Genomic DNA, 23139 nt, shown 5'->3' on the forward strand with positions numbered 1-23139 from the left:
TCATAGCCTCTCAAAAGTTTTACGATTTCAGAACAATTGTGAGAAGAATAAAGAGGTTGGGCATATATAGTCTGTTCTGTGAGAATACTGAATGTGGACTTATTTTGCCTGCAGATCTTTGCAGCCAATGATAAGAGCCATTTTAGACTTCTGAGTTTGTTAGTTTCACTTAAATATGATTTGAAAGTTATGCAATGGCAACCGTTTTTTTTTTTATTTATTTAAATGAATGGCATTGCAAATTTGCCAAACAATATGGAATATGCAAGTATTATGATATACAGATTCTCTTTTTATTATGATTATTATGATTGTGATTATTATTATTTTTGTTTAAGGTATATTGGTTTGAGGTTATTCTCAAATTATTTTGTAAATGGAAACTTGAGTATCTAAATAAATATGTGAAAAATATGATTGTAACTCGTGTTTTATCATGTCTGTGCTGTGGTTAGGGCTTCGTGCTTTTATTGTGAAGGAACCCTAGCTCGATTTCCGTTTTCTTACCGGAAGTCATCTTTTTGTTCTATTCTCACTCCGAGGCGACTTGACAGCAGAGCCAAAGGAAAAAAGTGACGTTGCAGGATAAACAAACGGAGGAGAGAGGCAGCTCGGACGGAGGAGCAGAGGCAGCCTGTCTGTATCCTGACATTTTGTTCAAATACTTCGGATAATGCAGTCCTCTAAGAGGAGCGAGAGTGACTGGCAGGGGCTAGTCAGCGAGGTGAGTGAGAGGCGAAGACCGAGAACAGCTGTTGCAGAGACGGACTGATTTCACAGCAGCACCCTTGTGTCCATATGGAACTAGTGATGGGAATTTCGGCTCTTTTTAGTGAGCCACATCATTTGGCTCAGTTCACCAAGAAGAACCGGCTCTTTTGGCTCACTTCATTTTACCACTTCTGCCTTTTTATAATTCAACCAAATTTAGCTTTAGCAGTTTTGACCTATGATTAGTATGTGTGCACATATATCACTTGAATTATTCAATATAATTATACTAAACCTTATAATTTCCAGAATACCGTAATTTTACATGCTGCTTCGTTTTCCGACTGTCACTCATCTTGTCTGCTAGTGATGTTACGTGCTGTGCAGAGGCTTCGGAGTGCGTGCCGAGTAATCCAGGAAGTTTTCCGCGATGCGCGTATCGAGGCTTGTATCGTTTTAGACCAATGACGTCATTGATGACGTCCAAAGCTTCGCTGCCCAGCCATACCACATGACTGGTTCAGGAAGTGGGTCAGATCTTTACTGGTTAAACCAATGCCACTTTCCAGAAAGTGACACAGAACACTAATATTACCCCTCCTGCCTTTTTTATATTATATTACACTACACTACAATACAATTATTGACCAAAGGATTGGTTTACACACATAAGATGCATTAGTCACAAAACAATTACAGTTTATTGTACAAAATAGTCATTATATTATATATTATATAGATATAAATGGATTACATGGTAATATATTTTGTCATTCCCAACAGCCTTTACTGGCGCAAAAAACAGTATATCACAGATCACATGGTTTAGATCATATCTGCCTGTTTTACACTCTTTGGCCACCAGGTGGTTTCGTGTGCACATGAAGCCTCGAGTAATGAACCCTTTTCCGAACCAATTTTCTGGAAAGCTTCAATGCTTCATGAAGCTTCAGCTCGCCATCACTATTGTCTGCTATTCGCGCACCACACGCCTCTCTTTCTCTCCTCCTCTCCCTCCTGCTCTGTAGACCGTCAACGCGTCGCGCACCCCCACCCCTCCCTGCTTGATGGTATGATCCATGTCTGTCATCACCTGATTGTTCGCACGGACATCATTGACACAACATTCAGTCACAGTCAGTGCATGGAGTGCCCGTGGCGCAGAGAAGATCGTCCTATCATTCTGCCTTGAATTAATTAAAAGAAAAAGAAAAAAACGGCTCTCAGAGGGGGGCCGGCTCCCATCGTTTACTTAAATGAGTCGGTTCAAAGAGCCGGCTCTTATCGTTCACTTAAAAGAGCCGGCTCAATGAACCTGCTCGTTCCGGACCAACACATCACCATATGGAACGAGCTTCGTTGTCTTGTCTTAACAGAGCCGTTTAAGCAGCTGTCTGACATCACATAGCTTGTAAGTCTTTAGCCAGATAGGCTACAAAAACAATGCTTGAAGGGGTAAGCTAGCATGCTATTCTCCTGTCAGGCCGACAGCATCACACTCCGAGGCTGTGGGTTGGAAATGCATTGACATCCCTGCACACCTCCTATACCTCCTATACACATGTGAGCCACCTGTGGGACTGCATTCACTTGTTAACACTGCTAGAATAAATGTGTTTAAACCTACTGATTCCACTTATAGGGATATGTTAAATAGATACGTACTGAAACGTAATGAAAGCCTATAACTGTAGTTATAATTAGTACTATACCATATACCACTGAAAAACATTGAAGCAAATGTGTAAAAATAAACAAAAAGCTTTTAGATGTATAGAAACTCAACAGTATTACCCAATAGTAGTAATGCATGTACTCCAATCAAAAGCTCTTTAAAGCAGCAGTGGGTAGAATTAGAGCAAATATGATTTAAAGGGACTGTTTGTAAGAATCAGAAATGCTTGTTAACAGCGACACCTGTGGCCGTTAAGTCAACGAAAGTCAGCGTCGGGTTCGCGCTTGTGCTCGCTCTACATAGACATGAACAAGCATCGCTTAACACAGTGAGGTGACACACGTCAGCTAAAACCACAATATCACTCTATATTTCAGCTGCTTGGCAGTAATGTTAGCTGACCAGACGGAGGTCTCTCCATGAATCACTGCTGATCCTAGTGTTGGCTTTTCCTGCTTCAGCCTCCCGACCGCGGTGGGAGGGAGACACCGGCACCCGGTCGGAGACGATAACGTTTCGGTGGCGGAGCCCCGTCACTTCACAAGACACGGGAAACCTCTGTTGGTCTGGAGGAGCTGCAGCAGTTATTTCTGCACAAACGTCCACTGTACATTCACTACATATTCTCAGAGCTATGAAGTCTTCTGCTGTGTGGAGTGCGCATGTACTTGAGGTGGAGCGAGCTGAGTGAAGGCAGGCAGAGGAGCAGAGGAGCAGAGTACAGCAGAGACTCCGGTCCTGGAGACCAAAGCTCCGGTCTCCCCTGCGTCCTCCGACCTCAGCAAACACTGTTTAACAGACGGGCTTCACTAGATACAACTTTGCGGTTTTGGTGCTTCCGTGTAGTTTGTGTTGGAGTCTTGTCTGAACAGCGTAGCCACACATGCATATCGACCCGGGTGATTTATACGTGTAAGAAGTTACAAACAGTTCCTTTAAAAAAAGTTATTTTTTTATAAAACTCAATATCGTGACAGTAGTGCATGAGACAGGTTATCTGAAAAAAATCGTGCCTCTGTGTCCTCCGGTGCTCCTAACGGCATCTGCAAGATTTCACAGACCAGAGGAAAATAGCCAATCAGAGCCGGGCTGGAGCCTTGCCGTCTCTGAGCAGCTGTCAATCACTCGCAAACTCCGGTCAAACTAGGCAGCGCTGATTACATATTAATTAATATTCTGTTACTGTAATGTCTATTTCTCACCTCAAATGTTTTCAGAAACATCTTGTAGTGTACTGTTTAGCTGTAAAATGAGAAAGTTTATGACCCGGCAGCCATGTTGAGATCAGTTGAGGAAATACCAAGCACCGCCCACCAACTCATTTTACAGCTAAACAGTACACTACGAGATGTTTCTGAAAACATTTGAGGAGAGAAATGGGCATTACAGTAACAGAATATTGATTCATATTTGATCAGCGCTGCCTAGTTTGACAGTTTGATCGGAGTTTGCGAGTGATTGACAGCTGCCTCCGTTCACTGAACAGCCAATAGGAACGCTCTCTCTGCAATGACCTGTGATTGCCCAAAGTCTCCCGTCACAGGCTAGATTTTTTAAAAGCCTGAAAACAGAGCCATGTGGAGAAGTCTAGTTTTCTCTCAGAACACTTGAATTACAATATGCTGACAGGTTATTATGGAATTTTTTCTCCAATGATGCCAAAAACATTCCTGCCTACTGCAGGTTTAATGCAGAGTGTCCCATAAGTCCCAACAATTAAAGGATTTGCTGCTTTTCTTTGTCTTATGTGATAGTAAACTGCATATATTCAGGTTTTGGAGTGCTAGGGAGGTTAGAAAAACAATGTGATATCACCTTGAGTTTTATTTAGAGAACCGTTATGGGCATCGTTCACTATTTAGTTTTATAGACCAAATGAACAATCCATTAAGGGAGAAAATAATCGTCAGATTGATTAATCATTAGTTGCAGCTTTCCATAAGGGAATAGCAGGGTCCAGCTACAAACCATACTACAGGCTTTACACTAATACTGCACACTCAGCTCTTTGGTAGCAGCTGCTATTTAATTTGGTTATGGACTGGTCTGACAGCTATCAAGGTTTACTCTGTTCCTTCTGCTGTGTCTTATCTACACATTAAACACTCTGCTCTAGTGTGTGTTTTTCCACCTGTAGGGAACTGGCCAGGGTTGCTATCATTTGCACAGTTGAGTCGTTTGACCATTTCTATCCCAGGGTAGAGCCTGTAGGAAATTATAAAGCCAAGAACAAGCTGGATGATACAGTAGGTGTTATGATAGTTTGATATTACACACGGGCTTAAACCTCTGGTCCTGGGATTAACACATAGAGCTAGATGACTTGCAATAAGTCTAACCTATCCACAACAATGCATATCATAATGCTCTCTGTTCTCTCCTCGTGTAGTTCCTGGTGTGTAAGCGCAAGCTGGAGAGTAAGAAAGAGGCCCTGCTCATTCTGTCCAAGGAGCTGGATACCTGTCAGCAGGAACGAGACCAGTACAAGCTGATGGCCAACCAGCTGAGGGAGCGCCACCAGGGAATCAAGAAAAAGTACAGGGAACTCATTGTAAGTGCTTGAAACCTTCAAGGTGATGTTGTTTTGTCCGTGTGCACAGTATTGTCTACGTTTGTTTAGAAGTACTCCCTGACAAAGCAGTAATGTTCAACAGTATGCATAATGTAATATTTGCTCATTTTATTTGATGACAAAGAATACTTTGATCATGTAGCTCTTTTCATATTTCAGGACGGCGACCCCTCTTTGCCGCCAGAAAAACGCAATCAAGTGAGTTGTGGTTGATTTCAAAGACTTCATTACCGCCACTAATAGCTAAAAAGTATTTGCCTTCATTGTGTTACATTGCAAATTAGCATGGTGCGGTTGAAGCAAACTGCTCTCTCCCTTTTGTTATGTTGATTTAGGTAGGTGAGGATAACCTCTGCCACATGACTTCACATCAAATACAGAACAAACAACCTCATAATACCAAACAAATACAGATCACGTGCTCACACAGCTTGCAGGCTTCTTATATGACACGTCCACAATAAAAAAACATGCACCCTTTACGAGATAATTATGGTTAGGATAAATGTTAAGGGAGTACTGTAGGACTCTGCTTGGTGATGCTTTCAAGGAAGCTGTGACAGAATTGAAGAGTCGGCTGCTGTATTGCATTATGAAAAAGGAGTAGAGCTGCAACGATTAATCGATTAGTTTTCAACTATTGAATTAATCGGCAACTATTTTGATAATCGATTAAGCGGTTTAAGTATTTTTTTTAGCTGATTCCAGCTTCTTTAATGTGAATATTTTCTGTTTTTTTTACTCCTTTATGACAATAGACTGAATATCTTTGAGTTGTGGACAAAACAAGACATTTGAGGACGTCATTTTGGGCTTTGGGAAACACTAATCTACATTTTTCACCATTTTCTGACGTTTTTATAAACCAAACGACTAACTGATAAATCGAGAAAATATCGACAGATTAATCGACGATGAAAATACTCGTTAGTTGCAGCCCTAAAAAGGACGGTTTGGAGGACAAACAGTGTTGTGAAAAGGATAATCCTGATATGCACACTGCATTGCTTTTTATGTACAGTACAGTAAATAATGATTCTTCTAAATTGGTTGTAGAAACAAATATGACCAACTAAAATCTGCTTTAAAATAAATATTTTACCCATGGTTTTGATGAGGAATAGACAGTTTTTTAGTTCTGATAGTGATTATTTAGAATATAATTTAGTCCTATGTCTGATGTGTTTGATGACGCATGACCAATTCAAAAGTTGATGATAAAAAACAGTTCCACAGTCGTATCTGTATGTTAACCGTTGTTCCTGTGTATGTGACCGTCTTCTCCACCTTCTCCTCAGGTGAACCTGGCCCAGCTGTTGAGAGACTCGAGGGAACGAGCGAAACGGCTCGCTGAGGAGGTGAAGGAGCTGAATCAGAGACTTACGGAGGCCCAGGGGGATAACAAGGTGAGATTATCAGTAGCAGCACACACACAGACTTATACACAGTTTAAATGGAGCTCCCTTAACGTGACCCCCTCACTCGATCCAGTGCACGAGTAGATGGGTTTTGAGAGAAGCAGAGAATTTAACATGTTTATTTTTTTCTGCAGCTCCTGAGGATGACCATTACTCGACAGAGGCTGGGGGATGAGGAGGTGGGGGCACGCCACTTCCCCGCCCATGAACGTGAGGATCTGGTTCACCAGCTTGAGAGAGCAGGGCTACAGGTAGATACAGTTCTTTCCCCCCCCCCCAATAAAATCACCATCCAAAACCAAGAAAAGAAACTCAAATTTAGATGATTTCACGTCACAGATGTACAGTGCGGTTACAGTCACATTTGATCTGTGGTGAATTTTCAGCTACTCAAAACATATAGACACACTTTTTCTAAACCCATCACCTGAATCGACCCCAGAGACTTTTTTAGGGGACCAGGAACCATTTTTGTAACTAAAGCCCCTTTTCGACCGTAGGAACTAGGAACCTTTTGAGGAACTCTTTGTGTTTCGACTGCAGGGACCAGAGTCTAAATTCATTTCCGGGGACATTTTTCCTGGTCAGAGGGTAGTAATTTCTGAAAGTGCAGGAACTTTCGGGGTGGGGTTTGCAGGGATGATCGTCGCTGATCGGTCAAATACACCCAGCGCCGCTGCTTCAACTCGTGTACCGCTTCATTCATTAAACAAGGAAGTACTGTAGTATCGATTTTGGACCATTTTAGTTTTTTGTTTGATTACATTAAAGTTAGCTTAGCCGTCGGCATCCCGACTCATTTAAAAAAAAAAAAAAAACAGAAAAAAGAGAGAGATCGCGTGAGTGAGCTGGGAGGCGAGCGGAAGAAGACACAGACAGCGCGGCGGTGCTGTGAATGAGAGAAAAAAGTTATTTTCTGATTGTTTCATGGCAGTTACGTTCTAAAGCACAAATTAATAACCACTAAACACTCAACAGATGATTTACTGTGGAGACAATTTTCAGGCTGCAGAGTGTTTTTACTCCTGCGACCACCAGCAGTCCTTGTCCCAAGTCATGTTGCTTTTTCATACATCAGTGGACTAACTTGCCTAACCTCCGCAGGTCTTTAGACCGCTATGGAAACACAGACATCAATGGGCTGAAGGAAAGGCTTTTAGTCCTTTGAAAAGTAGTCCCAGGACTAACATTACCAGGAACTTCTTAGTGGAAACACAGCTTAAGGAACCCTACCTTACTGGGAGGATAAAGGGCTACATTTAGTTCCTCAGCAATTCCTCAGCAATTTGGACAAGATGCGGACATTTCTTGTAATGTTACTTGATGTTAAAAGTAATAACAACACCAAGACGATGATAATGATTAGTTCCTGGTTTTGTTCCTGAGTTTAGCTCCTGTTGCTCCATAGTTCCTGGAGCTGTTAGGTCGAAAAGGGACTAATGTTACGGAGAAATCCGTCGTGACATCCCTCACTTTTTGTTGGCTGGAAATATTCTCACCCACTACTAGTGTTGCTCCCTTAAGCTACATACACACAGTGCAGTAAATACTGCCATTATGAGGCTTACAATGTGTTTTATTGGATTTTATTATTTTGACGAAACAATACTTTCCCCTCTTTTGAACCCGCCGTTGAGGTGTTCTCGAACAAGGCACTTATCTTCAATCTGCTCCAGTGGAGCCGCTCACTCAGTTGAAAACAGTAGACGTGGTTTCACAGCAGGGAGCTCCTGAGTTGCTGATTGCTGAAAACAGTGAATGCACTCTCACCAAACTCCACTTAAGTAAACAGAGCTTTAAAATATCTTTCAGTTACTTCTCTTAAAAAACAGTATTTGCCTGGCTGCCTTTTTTCTAGATGGAGGAGATGGAGCACAACATGAAGGCTCTGACGGACGAGCTGCAGGACGTGAAGGCGGAGCGCAGCGTGTTCAGGGAGAAAGCCTACCGACTCAATGTGGAGCTCAACCACGTCTTGGGCAACCGGGAAGCACGCATCATTGATGTGGATGCCCTCTGCATGGAGAACAGGCAAGTGGGACAAAGAAGCAGATACCTAGTACACAGAACTACCTCTAATGGTCACATTGTGTCAAGCCCGTTCCGCTTCTAGTTTTCTAAATCTCTTCCAGCTTCTAGAGAGGCTACGTGTTGCTACGAGCTGCAGGTTCCCAGAAACTTCTCTCCCTCTCTTTCTCCTTCTTTCTCTTGCTTTACTGGGTGTAGAACACATCTTTGTTGAGAAATCTGTTAGAGGAATAAAGGCAAAACAAAAATGTAAAATAAAATCATATTATAAAAGTACAAAGACATTTTACAACCGCTTTGTTGTGATTCTGCTTCGATCGATCGCTGTGTTTGGTTTTAATTCCATGATCTATATTTTTGCTTCTGTATCTAAATTATGCTCCTCCAGGTTTGTGAAAAACTGCGCTAGCTTGGATGACCTTCATTCGCATTGTTTTCATTCTCATTATGTCACTGAGCTGTGATTAATACAATGTGCCAGTGCCTTGTGGAGCCATTTTATTTTCATACTAAATATTGAACCAACAACTATGTTTTTTTTTAATTTACATGCTTTATGATAAAGGGAAAACAAATTGTGTGAACAGGCGAAAGGCCTGCAATATATAATATAACAATACCTTTGGTAGCCTACCCTTTGTGAAGTCGTTGCACTTTTTCTCGTCCACATCAGTAAACATGAAGAACATTTTCTGGATACTTACTTTGCTACGTAAAGTTATCATCATCTATATACATGTACTTTTTTTGATTGTTATCAGGCCTTTAAATAGGCGTTATCGGTCGCTATAAGCACCATAGATGTGGGTCAATAGGGGCCTACTACGCCTACTACGTTGTAAAAGTGAAAGCGAAACTTAAAGGCAACACGTTGTAAAATTGAATGAAACGTGATGTTTTGAACACAAACAAAAGGCTTCTTTAGGTTTAGGCAACAAAACTACAAAAAATTTTAAGTTTAGGTAACAAAACCACTTAGTTAAGTTCAGGGAAAAACACTGTGTTTGGCTTAAAATAACTATGTTTCAAAAGTGAAACTTAACGTTTGTGAACACAAAGACCATTAAACGTTGTTGGTTTCACATGGGATGTGATCCCCCGGCCTCCTGGGTGAAAGTACTGTGTTTTGAGTCCCATCCATCGCCCCTGACCTCCACCACCAATGGAGTTTCACGCCGTCTATACTACTGTCTATGTCATAATTACTACGGTCGCTGTCGTCTTCTATTTAATAGCCTGGAAGTCTAATCGTGAATCCTTTTTTTTATTTTTTTTATTTTATTAAACCAAGGGTTAAACCAATAACATGGTGATAGATTGTTTTTCTGCCCCAAAACGTAGACTATGAGTTAAAGTGATCATAGGGGATGGTTTACACTAATAGTATAACATTGTGTCAATACTGCACATGTCTGATGTCTGTCTATAATTTGTTTATTAGTGTCAGTTATGTTTTAAATGTAATCTGCACCTCATCAATTTAGTTTTATGTGCTTTGGCTCTTCTCATTGTGATTTTGATCATTGTTACTGTACTTTAGGTATTTGCATGAGCGTTTCAGCCAACTACAAGAGGAAGTCAGCCTGCTGAAATCCAACATCATGAAGTACAAGGTACAGATGGCATGCCTCCGATTCTGGGGCTTTATGCATCCTGAACAATTCATTTGACTGAAATTTGTATTCTCATGCATATGCACTAAAAGTAAAACTTGTATTTAAAGTGTTCATCAAACATGGTGGCTGCGAGCTTTACTTGTTTTTCCCTTCCCCACAGACGGCTCTTGAGAGGAGAAAAAACTCCAGCACATATGGGAAATCAAACAGCAGTCCCCTCACTGGAGTCCTCTCAGCAAAACAAGGTGAAAACACAAACTGTTCAGCTCACTTTGAAACTCCCACATAAATAGACACAAGAGCAGCTGATCTGGAAAGTGTTGAAGGCCAGAAAAATGTTGCCCGCCACCTCTGTTTTATGGCATTTTTAAAGCACTTTTTGATCAGATAAACTCTGCGGCTGATCTTTTCGTCTTTGTTTCTCGCCGTGTCTCGTTGCATTATTTAATAACTGCTTTTTCGCCGATCCTTCAAGCCACCGCCTGGACACCAGCTGCGTTACTAATTGTATTCCAAGCGGTAGAGAGCACCACTGGCAGGGAAATGAGCCTGCCAAGATGACTGACAGTTGCTGGCAGAAGCAGCACAGTGGGCTCCGGAGTTAAAGTTAGGAGAGTGTCACTAGTAGACAGCTGTTTTGTAACTCTCCATCTCTGTCTTGCTCTTGTCATGCTGTTTTCCCCGTCTCATGCTAAATCGCCTCTCTTCTATATATATTTTTTTTTAAGTCTTGTGAAAGTTTTATTGGTGCATTATTGGCAGGTTGTAGGTGTTTCTGTTTTTAACACATCTGGCTTCAAATAAAAATAGCTTTCTCAATCCTATTTATTCCCTCCTTCTCCATTCTTTTACCTGCTTCACCCCTATTTTTTCCTCTCCCTCTCCTTTTTAGTCCAAGAGATGCTCCTGGAAGAGAAGGGCTGCAGCCTGCCAGCCACGCCTCAGTCCATCTCTGACCTCAAGTCCCTGGCCACGGCTCTGCTGGAGACCATCCATGAGAAGAACCTGGTCATCCAGCACCAGAGGCACACCAACAGGTAATGAAGTGGTACATTGAAATGATGTCGGAGGAAGCTCTCACCTGCTCCTCCGCTGACCGCAAGGGTTTTTTCCCACACAGCTCACCTTTAAACTTCATCCTTCTGGCACACTTCTGATGTGATGTTTGCATACCTGTTCTGAGAATCCTCCTCCACCTCCTAGGCAAACACTGAGCTATGACACATGACTACACACCCACACACACACACACACACTGTTCATCAGTCCCAAGTAACCTGACCCATCGTACTTGGTCTGCAGGATCCTTGGAAACAGAGTAGCAGATTTGGAAAGGAAGCTGAAGACGTTGGAGGTTTCAGGACTGTGGAGTCTTCCAGGTGGGTCTCAAGACCAAAAACATTCAAGCTGCACCACGTTACACATCTCCTTTATTGAAGTCCTGAAATGATTCCTCCATGTTTTAATCTAACATCAAACACAGTCTAGTTATTAAACTTATACAGAGTAATAACAGCAGTATTTCAATGGCACAGTAATACCGGGTTCACACTGGACGCGGAAGTGACGCGATTTTTGGAGAGTACTATTATTATGTCGTATTACTAATGTATTTGTCGATACAATGTTAACGACCTTTATGTAGGCTAAAATAATTAACAACTTTTTTTATTCATGAACAAATATAATCAATCAAGTTTTGTCTTTAAGCTTTTTGGGGTCATCTATAGTAATAATAATGGTCCCAAAATGATGTGAACTTCCATAGTTTTAAGTGAAAGACCTTCAAATTTTCTTGAAGGAGGACCTCCAAACCCAATATCTCCTAGTATCTTTTATTCACTATAGAAATTCAGAATTTAGGCTAATAATGATTGCTGATAATGGCCGATACACACACCAACATGTGAATAAGGGGAGTACCGGCACCTTTTTTCCACTTCAAGCACTGCCTGTAACTGTACCACACCATTAGCAAACACGACCGTGTGACTATGGGAGTGTGTGCGTGCATGTTCACATAAAGTAAATGTAAAAATGAAAAAGGTTAACCAGTTTCAACCAGTTAACTTGTGATAAACTGTGCCATTTACATCCCTTTTATAGTTCAGAATTTACTATAGAAATGTGGGAAGATTTTCTTTTTCCTAACATAAATCATCTTGCTCTCGAATCTCTTGTTTTATAAAAAAAAAAAAACATTTTCTCTAATTGTTCTAGCTAGCAAACTGGCTTAAACTGATTTCCCCTTATTCTCTCTTTTTTTTAATCTACATACATTAATGAGGCTTTATGTTGATAACAGTGTGTCTTTCTCTCTTCTCTGGCTGCGTCTCAGGCTTGACCTACCGCGTATCCGTGGGAATTGGGAGTATGTATTCCTTCTGCCCCACTTAGCCCATCCATGCCCTCCACTATGTCATGCCAGGACAAATCTGGGCAGACGCCCAGAAAGCGTGTCACCTCATGCCCACCGTTTACAATGTGTTGACTCCATTGACCACCCGCTCATGTGTCTGTTCATGATACCACTGACTGGAGCAGGCTGCCTGGATATCACACACTGATTCACACACTGACTGTTGGGGTTGGGCATGTCTTAAGGGCAGGAGAGTCTTTTTTTAAGGCAGCACGCTACTGTTTTTTGGGTTAATTTTAAAATGTGCTCAGATTTTCACCGGCACGAATTTGAATCATAAATCATGCGAGACCAGGACTGAAGGCTGTCATATCACAGAGTGATATACGATGTAGACTGTGTAGTCAGAGAAAATAGAACGAGAAGTGATTAACAGACCAAGTATTTTTCTGGGAATTGGTGTCAAACCAATACAATGTTTTTAGGATATGAGAGTGAAAATTAATCGTAAAATATGCTCTCAAACCTGCAGATATTACTTTTAAAAATCTTGGCAGACAGACCCAACTAGTTTTCAAAAACACATACAACACATTTCTTTGTTTTTTTTGCACCTGTATTCTTGCATTATGAAGTAAACCCAGGTTTATGACTGTCAGCTGTTCCCCTCCTTTAAACAAACCTCATCCTCAGAGCAGCAAAACCAAACAAAAATGTAATCCACCAAATATAAACTGCATCAAAAATTAGTATCCCAAACTACATTTGCAGTCTAATTCCAAATGCAAGGAGATAAGACGGCCCACCTAGAAAATAGTTCCCCGCTTCTCCCACTGGAGGGAGCTGTTGTGCCGCGTATGAACCAGACTGAGAGGTGGAGGGGCTGCGGCTGGATGGAGGTGCCCTGTCATGAGACCGTCATTCTCACCGCCATAAAACTGACAAGCATCCATTACTGAAAATGATTGCCCACATTACAAACACATTTAGGGGAATGTGCCGTTATTAGGGAATTTGTAGGCGAGGGCCCAGAGTGCCTGACGACCGCGCTGTCCACCACAGTTAGGGAGACAGAAATATAGAGAGAGATGTGAGCGTCTGTGGCCTTGATGTGATATGAAGTTGGGCTGATGGATATTAAAGGCAAACAGGATAGGATGGAGGGCCTTGGCCGCCTATCTGAGGCCCGGAGAACACTAGAGGTGACTACGTCGTCTCCGGATGAGAGAGAGCCAAAAACAATAACAGTGACATCGACGCAGCGAGTCAGATAAAGTTGTGATTGATAGATCCCCACCAGTCCTCCAGTCCACCCCCCCATGGTGAATGAGTGCAAGCTGAAATGTAACACAGCAAGTGAAAGCCTGTCAGTGTGCATCAGCTATTGAGGTGGATACAGAATGCACCCGTATAGCTCTGTTTTGGTCCAGTGACAGACAGTTTCCAGTTAAGAAGAAGGCATTTCCTTGTCACTCTAGAGCCAGACAGCACTGCATCCCAGTGTAGGGTTTAACAGTGTGACTGTTTGACAGACATGTCTTTTTTTTTTTTTCCTCTCCCTATTTGTGATATATGATCTGGTATGTTGGAGTATCATATAATGCAGGGAAGCCTGTTATCTTTGCAGGATAGGTGCATATGCATATACATTATGTCGTATGTGTGTGATGGAGAAGAGGAGATGGTTAGATGGCTGGACAGGCAGCTGCCAGGAAGGTTTAAAGGACGTCGCTGGTGCCTCCTGCCTCCTCCTGAGTGCTGCCTGGCTCCTGGAGACACACTGCTGTGCTCAGTCTGGGCCCTGCTCTTCATACCAGTAACCAACACCCCCTTGTTACTGGCTTTCAAAGGCAGTCTGCAGAACTCCTCTCAAAAATTGAAGACAGCGTTCGCATGCAGGCGTAGAGTCTTAAAGCTACAGGCCTGGAGAGTTTTGTCTTTTGACAGCTGTCGCATGATACGTCAAAACTAAAGAATCTGTTATTTTCTTCACAAAATGAATACAACTGCGAGTGAAGTTAGAGTTTTGTCAGGGGAAATCAATATATGTCTTGAGATCACAGACATGCCAATGGTCACAACCGTTTATATGAAGATTTTTCTTAAAGGAACGGTGTGTAGGATCTGGCGGTATCTAGCGGTTGAGGTTGCACTTGCTTCTCCCGTGTGCCAAGCGTCTAGGATTGCTACGGTGTGCTACGGTGGCCGACGCAAAAAAACGCGAACAGCCCTTTCTAGGGCCAGTTGTTGTAAGAGTAGAGTGTGTGTATGCGTGGGAAGTGAGTGGTGAAGCAAGAGAGAGAGCAGCGGTGGTAGCGAGTAACGTTATCGACTCCGGCCCAAGCAGGAAAAGGTAACAGTGTTTGGTTTGTCCGTTCTGGGCTATTGTAGAAACATGCTGGTAACATGGCGGACTCAATGGAAAGGGGACCCGCTCTAGATGTAAACGGCTCATTCTAGGGTAACGAAAACACGAAAACAATCCTTATTTTCAGGTGATTACACACTAAAGAAATCATATTTATTAATATTATATTCCATTTCTGCCAATAGATCCCCCTAATTGTTACACACTGGTCCTTTAACTGATATTGATTGGTCGATTGTATTGGGTCGTTGCGGGCAGTATTTTTTTTCAGATTTGATTCATTGGATTAACCAAAAACAACCATTCCCATCTCCTCATTTAATCTGTAAACAGTTTCATAAAATTCACTATATAGGACATAAATATACAAATACCATGAAGGAAAATTCTATCCATAGCATCCGCCTCCCGTTGCTAATACTCATTTGAAATGAGCTATTAAATAACATCACTCAAATGTCATTAGTGGCTATTTGAAATAACAATTTCATAATTAAAGAGTAAGAGAAACAAGGCTACGAGTCTACTTCCATGCTGGCGGCTCTGTTAACGTCATGCTAACATGCTCACAGTGGCAATGCTAACATGCTTATGTTTACCACATTCACCAGCTTGGTTTAGAGTGTTAGCATGCTAACATTTAGTAGCAATAAACACAATGTACAGCCGAGGCTGATGGGAATACCATTAGTTTTGCAGGTATTTGGTCATATACCAAAGTGCTAGACAAATTGAAATGTTGACCTGGGATCACCGAAGTTATTATAATTCACCCTGAGGGTGCATGAATGTGTGTACCCAATTGCATGGCAGTCCATCCAATAGTTTTCTGAGACATTTCAATCAAAACAAGCTAACATAATGATTAAAACCACCGTCTATGTAAAAGAAGTAACGGAACTTTTTAGACAACCGGCAACTCTGTTGTCCCCAGTTGGTATTTAGAAGCCTCTGGAACCAAACAGCCCCCACCCAACGCCATCACTCACTGTTCCCACGCCACTGTCACCACTGAGCATCCATAACAATATGGACTGCATTCATAACAATATGGTCTCCGTTCACCATTCATGATTCTCACGCATCGTGTCACCCAGTCATCCATTTTCTCATTCTTCTGTTTGTTTTGGTGCCTCACACTTGAATGGTCAGAGAAACAGGCCTATTCACAGGGTTTCTGTGAAGGCAAAAGGCTGATTGTGTGTATGCATGCGTCTATGTGAGTGCAGTTTGGTGATGTCTGCTTTATAGTGCACAGTCTCCTATGAGTAGCATATGGTGTCAGCCTAAGAGGCGTGCAGCCATCACTAATGAAGACAGATGACAGGGAACTGAAGCCACTTCCTGTGAGCACTGCGATGCATACGTGCGTGTTTGTTTGTACACACAACACAGCACCACACGTGAGCTTGGACGAGCTCCATCCATGCCTGACGTGCCCAAAACTCTTCGTACCAATTACTTCGTGTTTTTGCCGTCACTTGGATGTGAAAGTAACGGGGAGTGTTTGTTCTTTTGACGGTGGTCTTACAGGGACACGAGACAACATCTCACTGAATGACAATCTTCAACCGGAGCTTTGGCCAACACCTGCCACGTCTCAGCCATACGTGCAGCCACCCAAAGGTAAGTGTGCAATTGTGCGTAACTGGCTTCTCCAGCCATCGATAAGAGAACCCACAGGTAACGGCATAAACACTGTAATTAGCCACCGCGTGCTAAACACTCCTTGCTTTCTTCCATGTTTAACCCGAGTGCTTTCCCTTCCCGCCTCCACTCCTCTCTCCTTCTCATTGGTGCAAGCTGCCCAAATGCCATGGCATTTTGGAAATGTGAAGCAAATTCTCGCCTGCTGACATTCAGAAACTTCTGCCGTGTTCTCTTTGAAAAGGGGATGGGGGACGGGGGGCCATAAATATGGATGCCAGTTCAAGTAATGTTGCTTTCTTCCTGCGTGTTTTTGCGTGTGTGTGTGTGTGTGTGTGTGTGTGTGTGTGAGAGAGAGAAGGTGGCGGGGACTCTATGTGCAGTCTTTAACCTTTTTGCCTGCACATCCACAAATATGGGTCAGTAATCCCCAAAGTGAGAGCGTATTTTGGCGAAGGAGCAGAACTAAGCTGTTGCTATTGCCGAGATGCGGGGGCGTCACACTTGTCTTGCGTCCCCTTGTCTGGGGCACTGCTGCTATATTTAGCCTGTTGCCATGGAAGCACTTCAGTCACATAAGTAATTGAAATAACTTTCTACATTAACACAGTGGTCCAAAAGAGGAAAGTTTTCCTCATGTTTTCTTTTGAAAGTGTTTTTTCATCATATTTTAATTTTCTCACATAAAAACAGATATAATAAAATGAATAAAGGTATCGACTGGCGTGACCTTATGGGCCTTGGTCTATCAGCATCCTTAGTTTACATTGGCTGTTCAATTGCTTACTTTGACATCAGTTCAATTCTTCGTACTTAATAATAACTCATTTGTTACTAACTATCATTGTTTTGTGTTTATATATGTATTTCTCCTTAAAATATATTGTTAGCTCTGGCTGAAATGCTGCCACTCAGCTAGAGCTCTTCATTAGTAGTATTAGTATTATATAGTAAAACTGAAAATAAAATTAATCTGCAACAATTTTGATTTAAATTTGATGTAGGGCTGTCAAACATTTAAAATATTTAATCGCAATTAATCGCATGATTGTCCATAGTTAATCACAATCAATTTGTATCTGTTCAAAATGTACCTTAAAGGGAGATTTGTCAAGTATTTAATACTCTTATCAACATGGGAGTGGACAAATATGCTTGCATTATGCAAATGTATGCATATATTTACCCTCACAGGTACTGCATTTAGCATAAAAAATATGCTCAAATCATAACATGGCAAACTGCAGCCCAACAGGCAACAACAGCTGTCAGTGTGTCAGTGTGCTGACTTGACTATGACTTGCCCCAAACTGCATGTGATTATCATAAAGTGGGCATGTCTGTAAAGGGGAGACTCGTGGGTACCCATAGAACCCATTTTCATTCACATAGCTTGAGGTCAGAGGTCAAGGTACCCCTTTGAAAATGGACATGCCAGTTTTTCCTCACCAAAATTTAGCACAAGTTTGCAGCATTATTTAGCCTCCTTCGCGACCAACTAGTATGACATGTCGGTACCAATGGATTCCTTAGGTTTTCTAGTTTCATATGATGCCAGTATCTTCACTCTACATTTAGAACTGAGCCCGCTACAACCTAAAAATTGCAAGTTGCGTTAAAGAAACTAGTGGCATTAAAACAAATTTGCATTAACACATTATTATCGCGTTAAATTTGACAGCCCTAGTTTGAAGTTATTTACCAAGCAAAAATGCCAAATGTTTGCTGGTTCCAGCTTGTTTCTGCTTTTCTCTGTTTTATATCATTGCAAATTAAATAAAGTTAGGCCTTCATATGTTGGTCAAACAAAACTAATAAAAGCAATTTAAAGAGGTCAGCTTGGGCACTGGGCAATTGTGATGGACATTTTTCACTATTTTCACATTTCATAAATTCTGTTTTTGGTGGCTAATCATGCTAATGTTGCCAGCTAACACAAATCAGCGGCCATCTTACTCCATAATTCCTTCAGAGGAACAGAATAGGGCAAAAGTACTTGTTTTCTGATGGCCTCAGATCAAGTGAGTAATTAAAATGACCAGTTGTCTCATCTCCCCTCTCCCAGTTGTGTCAGACGACAGAAGTTCACATGAATCATCGTGGGAATGCCACGCTGCTGGCAGCGACCTTGGCACAGATGGCGTCAGCGGGGAAGACGCACCTGCACTGCTCGACAGCCTGGAGCCTCTAGTGGGGGTGCAGACGAATGGGATTGACGGGAGAGTGGGAGAAATGGTGACCCTGGCGGAAGATGGAGCCGCCTTAGAGCTGGAGGAGGGGCGGAGTCCAGTGGAAGAGGCGGGGCATGAGGTGGAGGGAGTCGAGGATGAGGAACTGGGTTCCACGGTGGAGGAGGGAGAAGAGGCAGCTCTGGCGCTGGGTGTCACGTCTACTGAATCAGACCTTCCATGGCTTCGAATTAAACAAGGCTCTGTCGATCATTCAGAGGTGGGTCATCAGCCCTGCGAATCCCAGGACGATGGGTCAAATCACGTACCTGAACATGTAGAAGCCTCATTTTCAATTCCAGAGAACCGGTCCACAGTGGTGTCGAATACAGCGGGGTGGGACATCGTGGATCTGTGCGGTGACACCTGTCATAGTGACAACTTGGCATGATCTGACGTCACTAAAAAAAAGACTTATTTAAATCCTTCTCGTTCTTATTGACAACTACATTATTCAGACCTAGTTACATTTGCACAACGTGGCCACCGCTCACTAGATCCCTGTTCCACCTCGCAGCTCTGTTTCAGTCAATAAAACGGAGAGAAAAACACTTTTTCAGCCATCGTTGACGGAGCCGGAGGTGTATCTAGACAGGCTTGTTGCTGCGCAGGAACCGGCAATCTTGAAATCAATGGAGTTGCAAACTTCATGCCCTACAGGAAGTTTAGCTAGGAAAATAACAAATATGGCAGCTTCAACTCCTGTGTGCCCCATATTCCCTTCTTCCGTTCCCCTGTGATAAAATAATCCCAATTGTTTGCTTTCTACTTCTTCCTAAGGGATGCCAGTAAACGGAGTGCTGCGTTTTGTTGTTACTCTCATAGGGGGTCCAAATTGGCTTACCAAAACGTGTAATGAATGTCTTGTACATATGTGTTAATGAATAATATTAATATTAGAGATTCTATTGATGTCTGTTCATCTGTATGGGTTAATCTTTTTCGTTTTTATTTTCCTTATGTATATTTATTTAGAAGTTGATATTTGGATGAGACTACATGTGCCTTATGTGTGGAAATATTTACTGATATTTATTAATATAAATGCAAAAAACCTGCAATATGGCCTGCCTTGAAGTTGGTCTTTTCCGACCCATGCACATACACAACAAAAAATATCTCATTTGTCTAGTGCAGTGATTCCCAACCAGGGGTACTTGCAGTGTGTAGGATCTGGCGGCATCTAGCGGTGAGGATGCAGACTGCAACCAACTGAAACTTCTCTCGTGTGCCAAGCGTGTCGGAGTACTTGGGTTCATCTGACATGGTTCGGGGTATGTTGGGAACCGCTGGTCTTGTGACATTGAACGTTTTTGATTGATGTTCGTATCGGCTCCCTCTTTAAGCTAGAAACCACACAAGGAGGAATTTCATCTGATTTAAACTCCCACTCTGACACAGAGGCTGACTTTGTGAACTTGGTGTAATATTTGTTTGAGCTTTCACACACAGACGAGGTTTGTTTGATAGTAATGTTCTGAACCAGAAAATGAGCCCATATCCGCCAAAAAATCTCTGACTAATTTCTTTTAGTGTTCACAAGGTTGGTCTCTCATTAATTCTAAATGCAGCAGTCTCTGTGTTTTGATTGTTTTACAGATTAGAGCAGTTTAACTTGATTCTCTTCTTTCCAGCCTTTGGAGGGAATTGTTCCGCCATCACAAATCTACACTGAGTTGTCTATAATCATTATTCAATTTCAATTTTTAATTGAATTAACATAGATTTTTGTAAATTTTTTTATTTTGGGTGTCCAAACTTGTTTAATATTATTTCCCACTGTTTAGGGTCCAAAGTTCTTTTCAGCTCAATGTACATAAATATGTAAACACACACTCTAAGTATGCATTTCAGTATGACTGTATAACCTAAAAATACATAGTTATGGATACCAAAAGTTATCCAGCACTGTAAAATGAATGCACAGACACACCCGTTTTGTCCAGCAGCCAAAGTCAAGAGCCCACTGTGTATTGCGAATCAGTGGTGAGGCCTACAGTACTCTTCCTGCATGCAGGTGACAGCTGGCCTCTCCAGGCAAACACAGTGTCAAAGCCAGAATCCATGAACTGCTTATTCTGCAGAAGGCCACTTGCTATTTTTAATCTCTGACACAAAATAGAGGCGAGGAGAGAGAAAGAATTGGAGCTAGGCAGCCATGGTGTGTACCCAGTGTCGGCCCTGTGCCAGGCAGCTGATTTGGCACACTGCAGCGAGCCTTTTTTTTTTTTTTACAAGGAGTTTGTTAAGTTTATAAACCAGATGGAGTCTGAACTAATGGAATTGCATGATGATACCAGCTTGCATTGGGTTCCTCACAAAGTCGTTGACCATTTTTTTTTTTTTTTTTGCATGCTCGTGAAAGAAATTTCTGAGCTTTGCATATTTGTTAGAAAAGAAACACAGTAGTGAAATGCATTGTTTGATTCAGGGAAGATGTGACCATTGGAGAAGGAGCCACGGTTGTGGGCCGGTTGGATTTGTGACATGGATTGAAGTTGACAATATTTTTTTCAATCTGTCCTGCGTTCCTTAACTAGCAGCCAACCGTTCCCTTCCAGGCTTTGCAACACGTTCTCATCCAAACTCCTCACATACTGCCACTTCGTCACGCCCCCTTGGCGAAACTTTAGGTTTTGGCATCAAAACCACTTAGTTGGGTTTAGGAAAAAACGACGTTGGGCTTAAAACTACTATGTTTGTAAAGTGAAAATGAAACTGAGTGTTGTGAATACAGCTGATAGTAACGTAAAAGTAAAGCGTAACGCACGGGACACAAACAGCAGTCTCCTGGATGAAAGCCTTGTGTGTGTTGATAAATGGACGGTTTTACATTGTAGTTAATGGAAAGCCCGGTGCGTTTCATACTGGCGCTTGTGCGTCGTCATCACATGCCGATGGCCGTGACAAAGCGTGGGTATTTGAATAGCTTTCTCTCTATATTACTAAAGAACACTTTGGTGAAATAGGTCAGCAGATTTTAAAACATACAAATGAATTAAGTATTACCAGATCCCACACATCGGCTGATATTTGCTCACAAATAGTCTATAGAGCGCTCCGGGGATGACATTTTTGTAGGCAAACCAGGAAGTTAGCATCGCCCTGGTTCCCTCAATAAAAACCCAATGGGATTTTTCCATTGGGTTTTGGATTATTGCAGAAAATAAGCTCTGTGGTAACCACAAGTTTATGATACTTACACGTTTTGTTCAGCAAGATAATCTTCACAAATGAACACCACTTTTATGATTTTTGAAGTGTGAATGCAATCGCCAGAAGTAGGCCTACAAAAGCTAACATTATAACAAACTACACCACGGTCGCACAAGCTGAAGAGAGGACCCCCTCCCTATGTAGCTATAAACGGCTTATTCTAAGGTAACAAAAACACAACAACTCTTATTTTCAGGTGATTATACACTCAAGAAAACATACTTATTACCTCCGCCAACTCTAGATTCTGCGTTTTTTTTCACTTTAAACTCTGTGAAATTACAGTTGAGTTCGACCAAAGCACACTTGGAAAGAGTAACGACGACGGTTCAGGTGAGTTTAATTTTGTTTCTGTCCAGTTTGAATGAAGTGTTTTACTATGCTCCGCTACGTACAGCTCATATCAACATCAACAAAAACACACGTGGATGATGGCGCAAGCTGAACGGAGAGGGTCTGCAATCGTGCTCGGGCACCTTGGCGGAGTTCTGCGCTCTCCGAGTGCCATTCTAGTTAATATTTTATTCCATTTCTTCCAATAGATCCCCTTAACTGTTACACATTTGTCCTTTAACCTCATATAACCACACAAACAACCACCATAAAAACACTACACAAGCTTGTACTCGCTATGGAATTCATCAGAGACGTTCCCCCTCTGACCATTACCCGTCAGGATTTCACTGGCCAGCATTTGGTCTTGTCACACAGCTGAAAGATTCAAGCAGCCTCCCCAGACCCCAGAGAGCAAAAGAGGATTGTTGAGTGCTGTTGTAGCCAATCGTCACCACTACAGATAAAACAAGGCTACGGTACCAGCAACTAGCCCGTGCCAAAAAGTAATCTTCGCCCCTTATCTGTGACAGCGACGTCCCCCCACTGGAGGACAAGTAAAACAAAATGTGCATTGTGAAGGGCTTTGATTGGCCCCGTGCTGCTTCCATCACTCCTGTGTGTGTTTGCCTCTCTGTGTTTGTGCTTCAAAGAGAGCTCAAGGGAGGAATCATTTGTATGTGTGTGCATGATTTTTTGCAGCTTTGTACCTAGCTGCTACCCTTTCATGTTTCAGATGTTGAGATGGGTTGTACCATATCATATATACCACTAATCTTATCACACTTGCTTTGTTCTGATCCCTAGCCCCCCAGTTATCTTACCCTGGAGCTTGGATAGCGGGAGAGACCAGCGGGGTCATGCCGATGCTCACTGGCTCTAATAAGTGTGACCAGGGAGAGTTTGACACCCCATCATCTCTGGGCCATCCAAAGGTTTGAGGGATGGGGTTGGACAGGGGCATGTGG

General features: G+C 42.2%; 1 protein-coding gene across 3 annotated transcripts; it reads left to right on the plus strand.

Moving 5' to 3' along the window:
• Positions 1-496: 496 nt before the first annotated feature.
• ccdc149a (coiled-coil domain containing 149a) lies at positions 497-19751 on the plus strand. Of its 3 annotated transcripts, none has more exons than XM_074623303.1 (13): positions 497-724; positions 4776-4937; positions 5118-5156; positions 6257-6364; positions 6511-6627; positions 8235-8407; positions 9945-10017; positions 10181-10265; positions 10913-11057; positions 11323-11399; positions 12359-12391; positions 16281-16373; positions 18460-19747. In XM_074623303.1, the coding sequence occupies exons 1-13, from the start codon at positions 674-676 to the stop codon at positions 19011-19013; spliced, it is 1710 nt and encodes a 569-aa protein (XP_074479404.1). In that variant the 5' UTR covers positions 497-673; the 3' UTR covers positions 19014-19747. The 3 variants fall into 3 exon arrangements, with proteins under 3 accessions (XP_074479404.1, XP_074479405.1, XP_074479406.1); XM_074623305.1 differs by lacking the exon at positions 497-724 and adding an exon at positions 2008-2122 and having other exon boundaries at positions 18460-19751; XM_074623304.1 differs by lacking the exon at positions 12359-12391 and having other exon boundaries at positions 18460-19742.
• Positions 19752-23139: the final 3388 nt, after the last annotated feature.

Source organism: Sebastes fasciatus, chromosome 22 (assembly GCF_043250625.1).
Source record: "Sebastes fasciatus isolate fSebFas1 chromosome 22, fSebFas1.pri, whole genome shotgun sequence".
In the NCBI taxonomy this organism is placed as follows: domain Eukaryota; kingdom Metazoa; phylum Chordata; class Actinopteri; order Perciformes; family Sebastidae; genus Sebastes; species Sebastes fasciatus.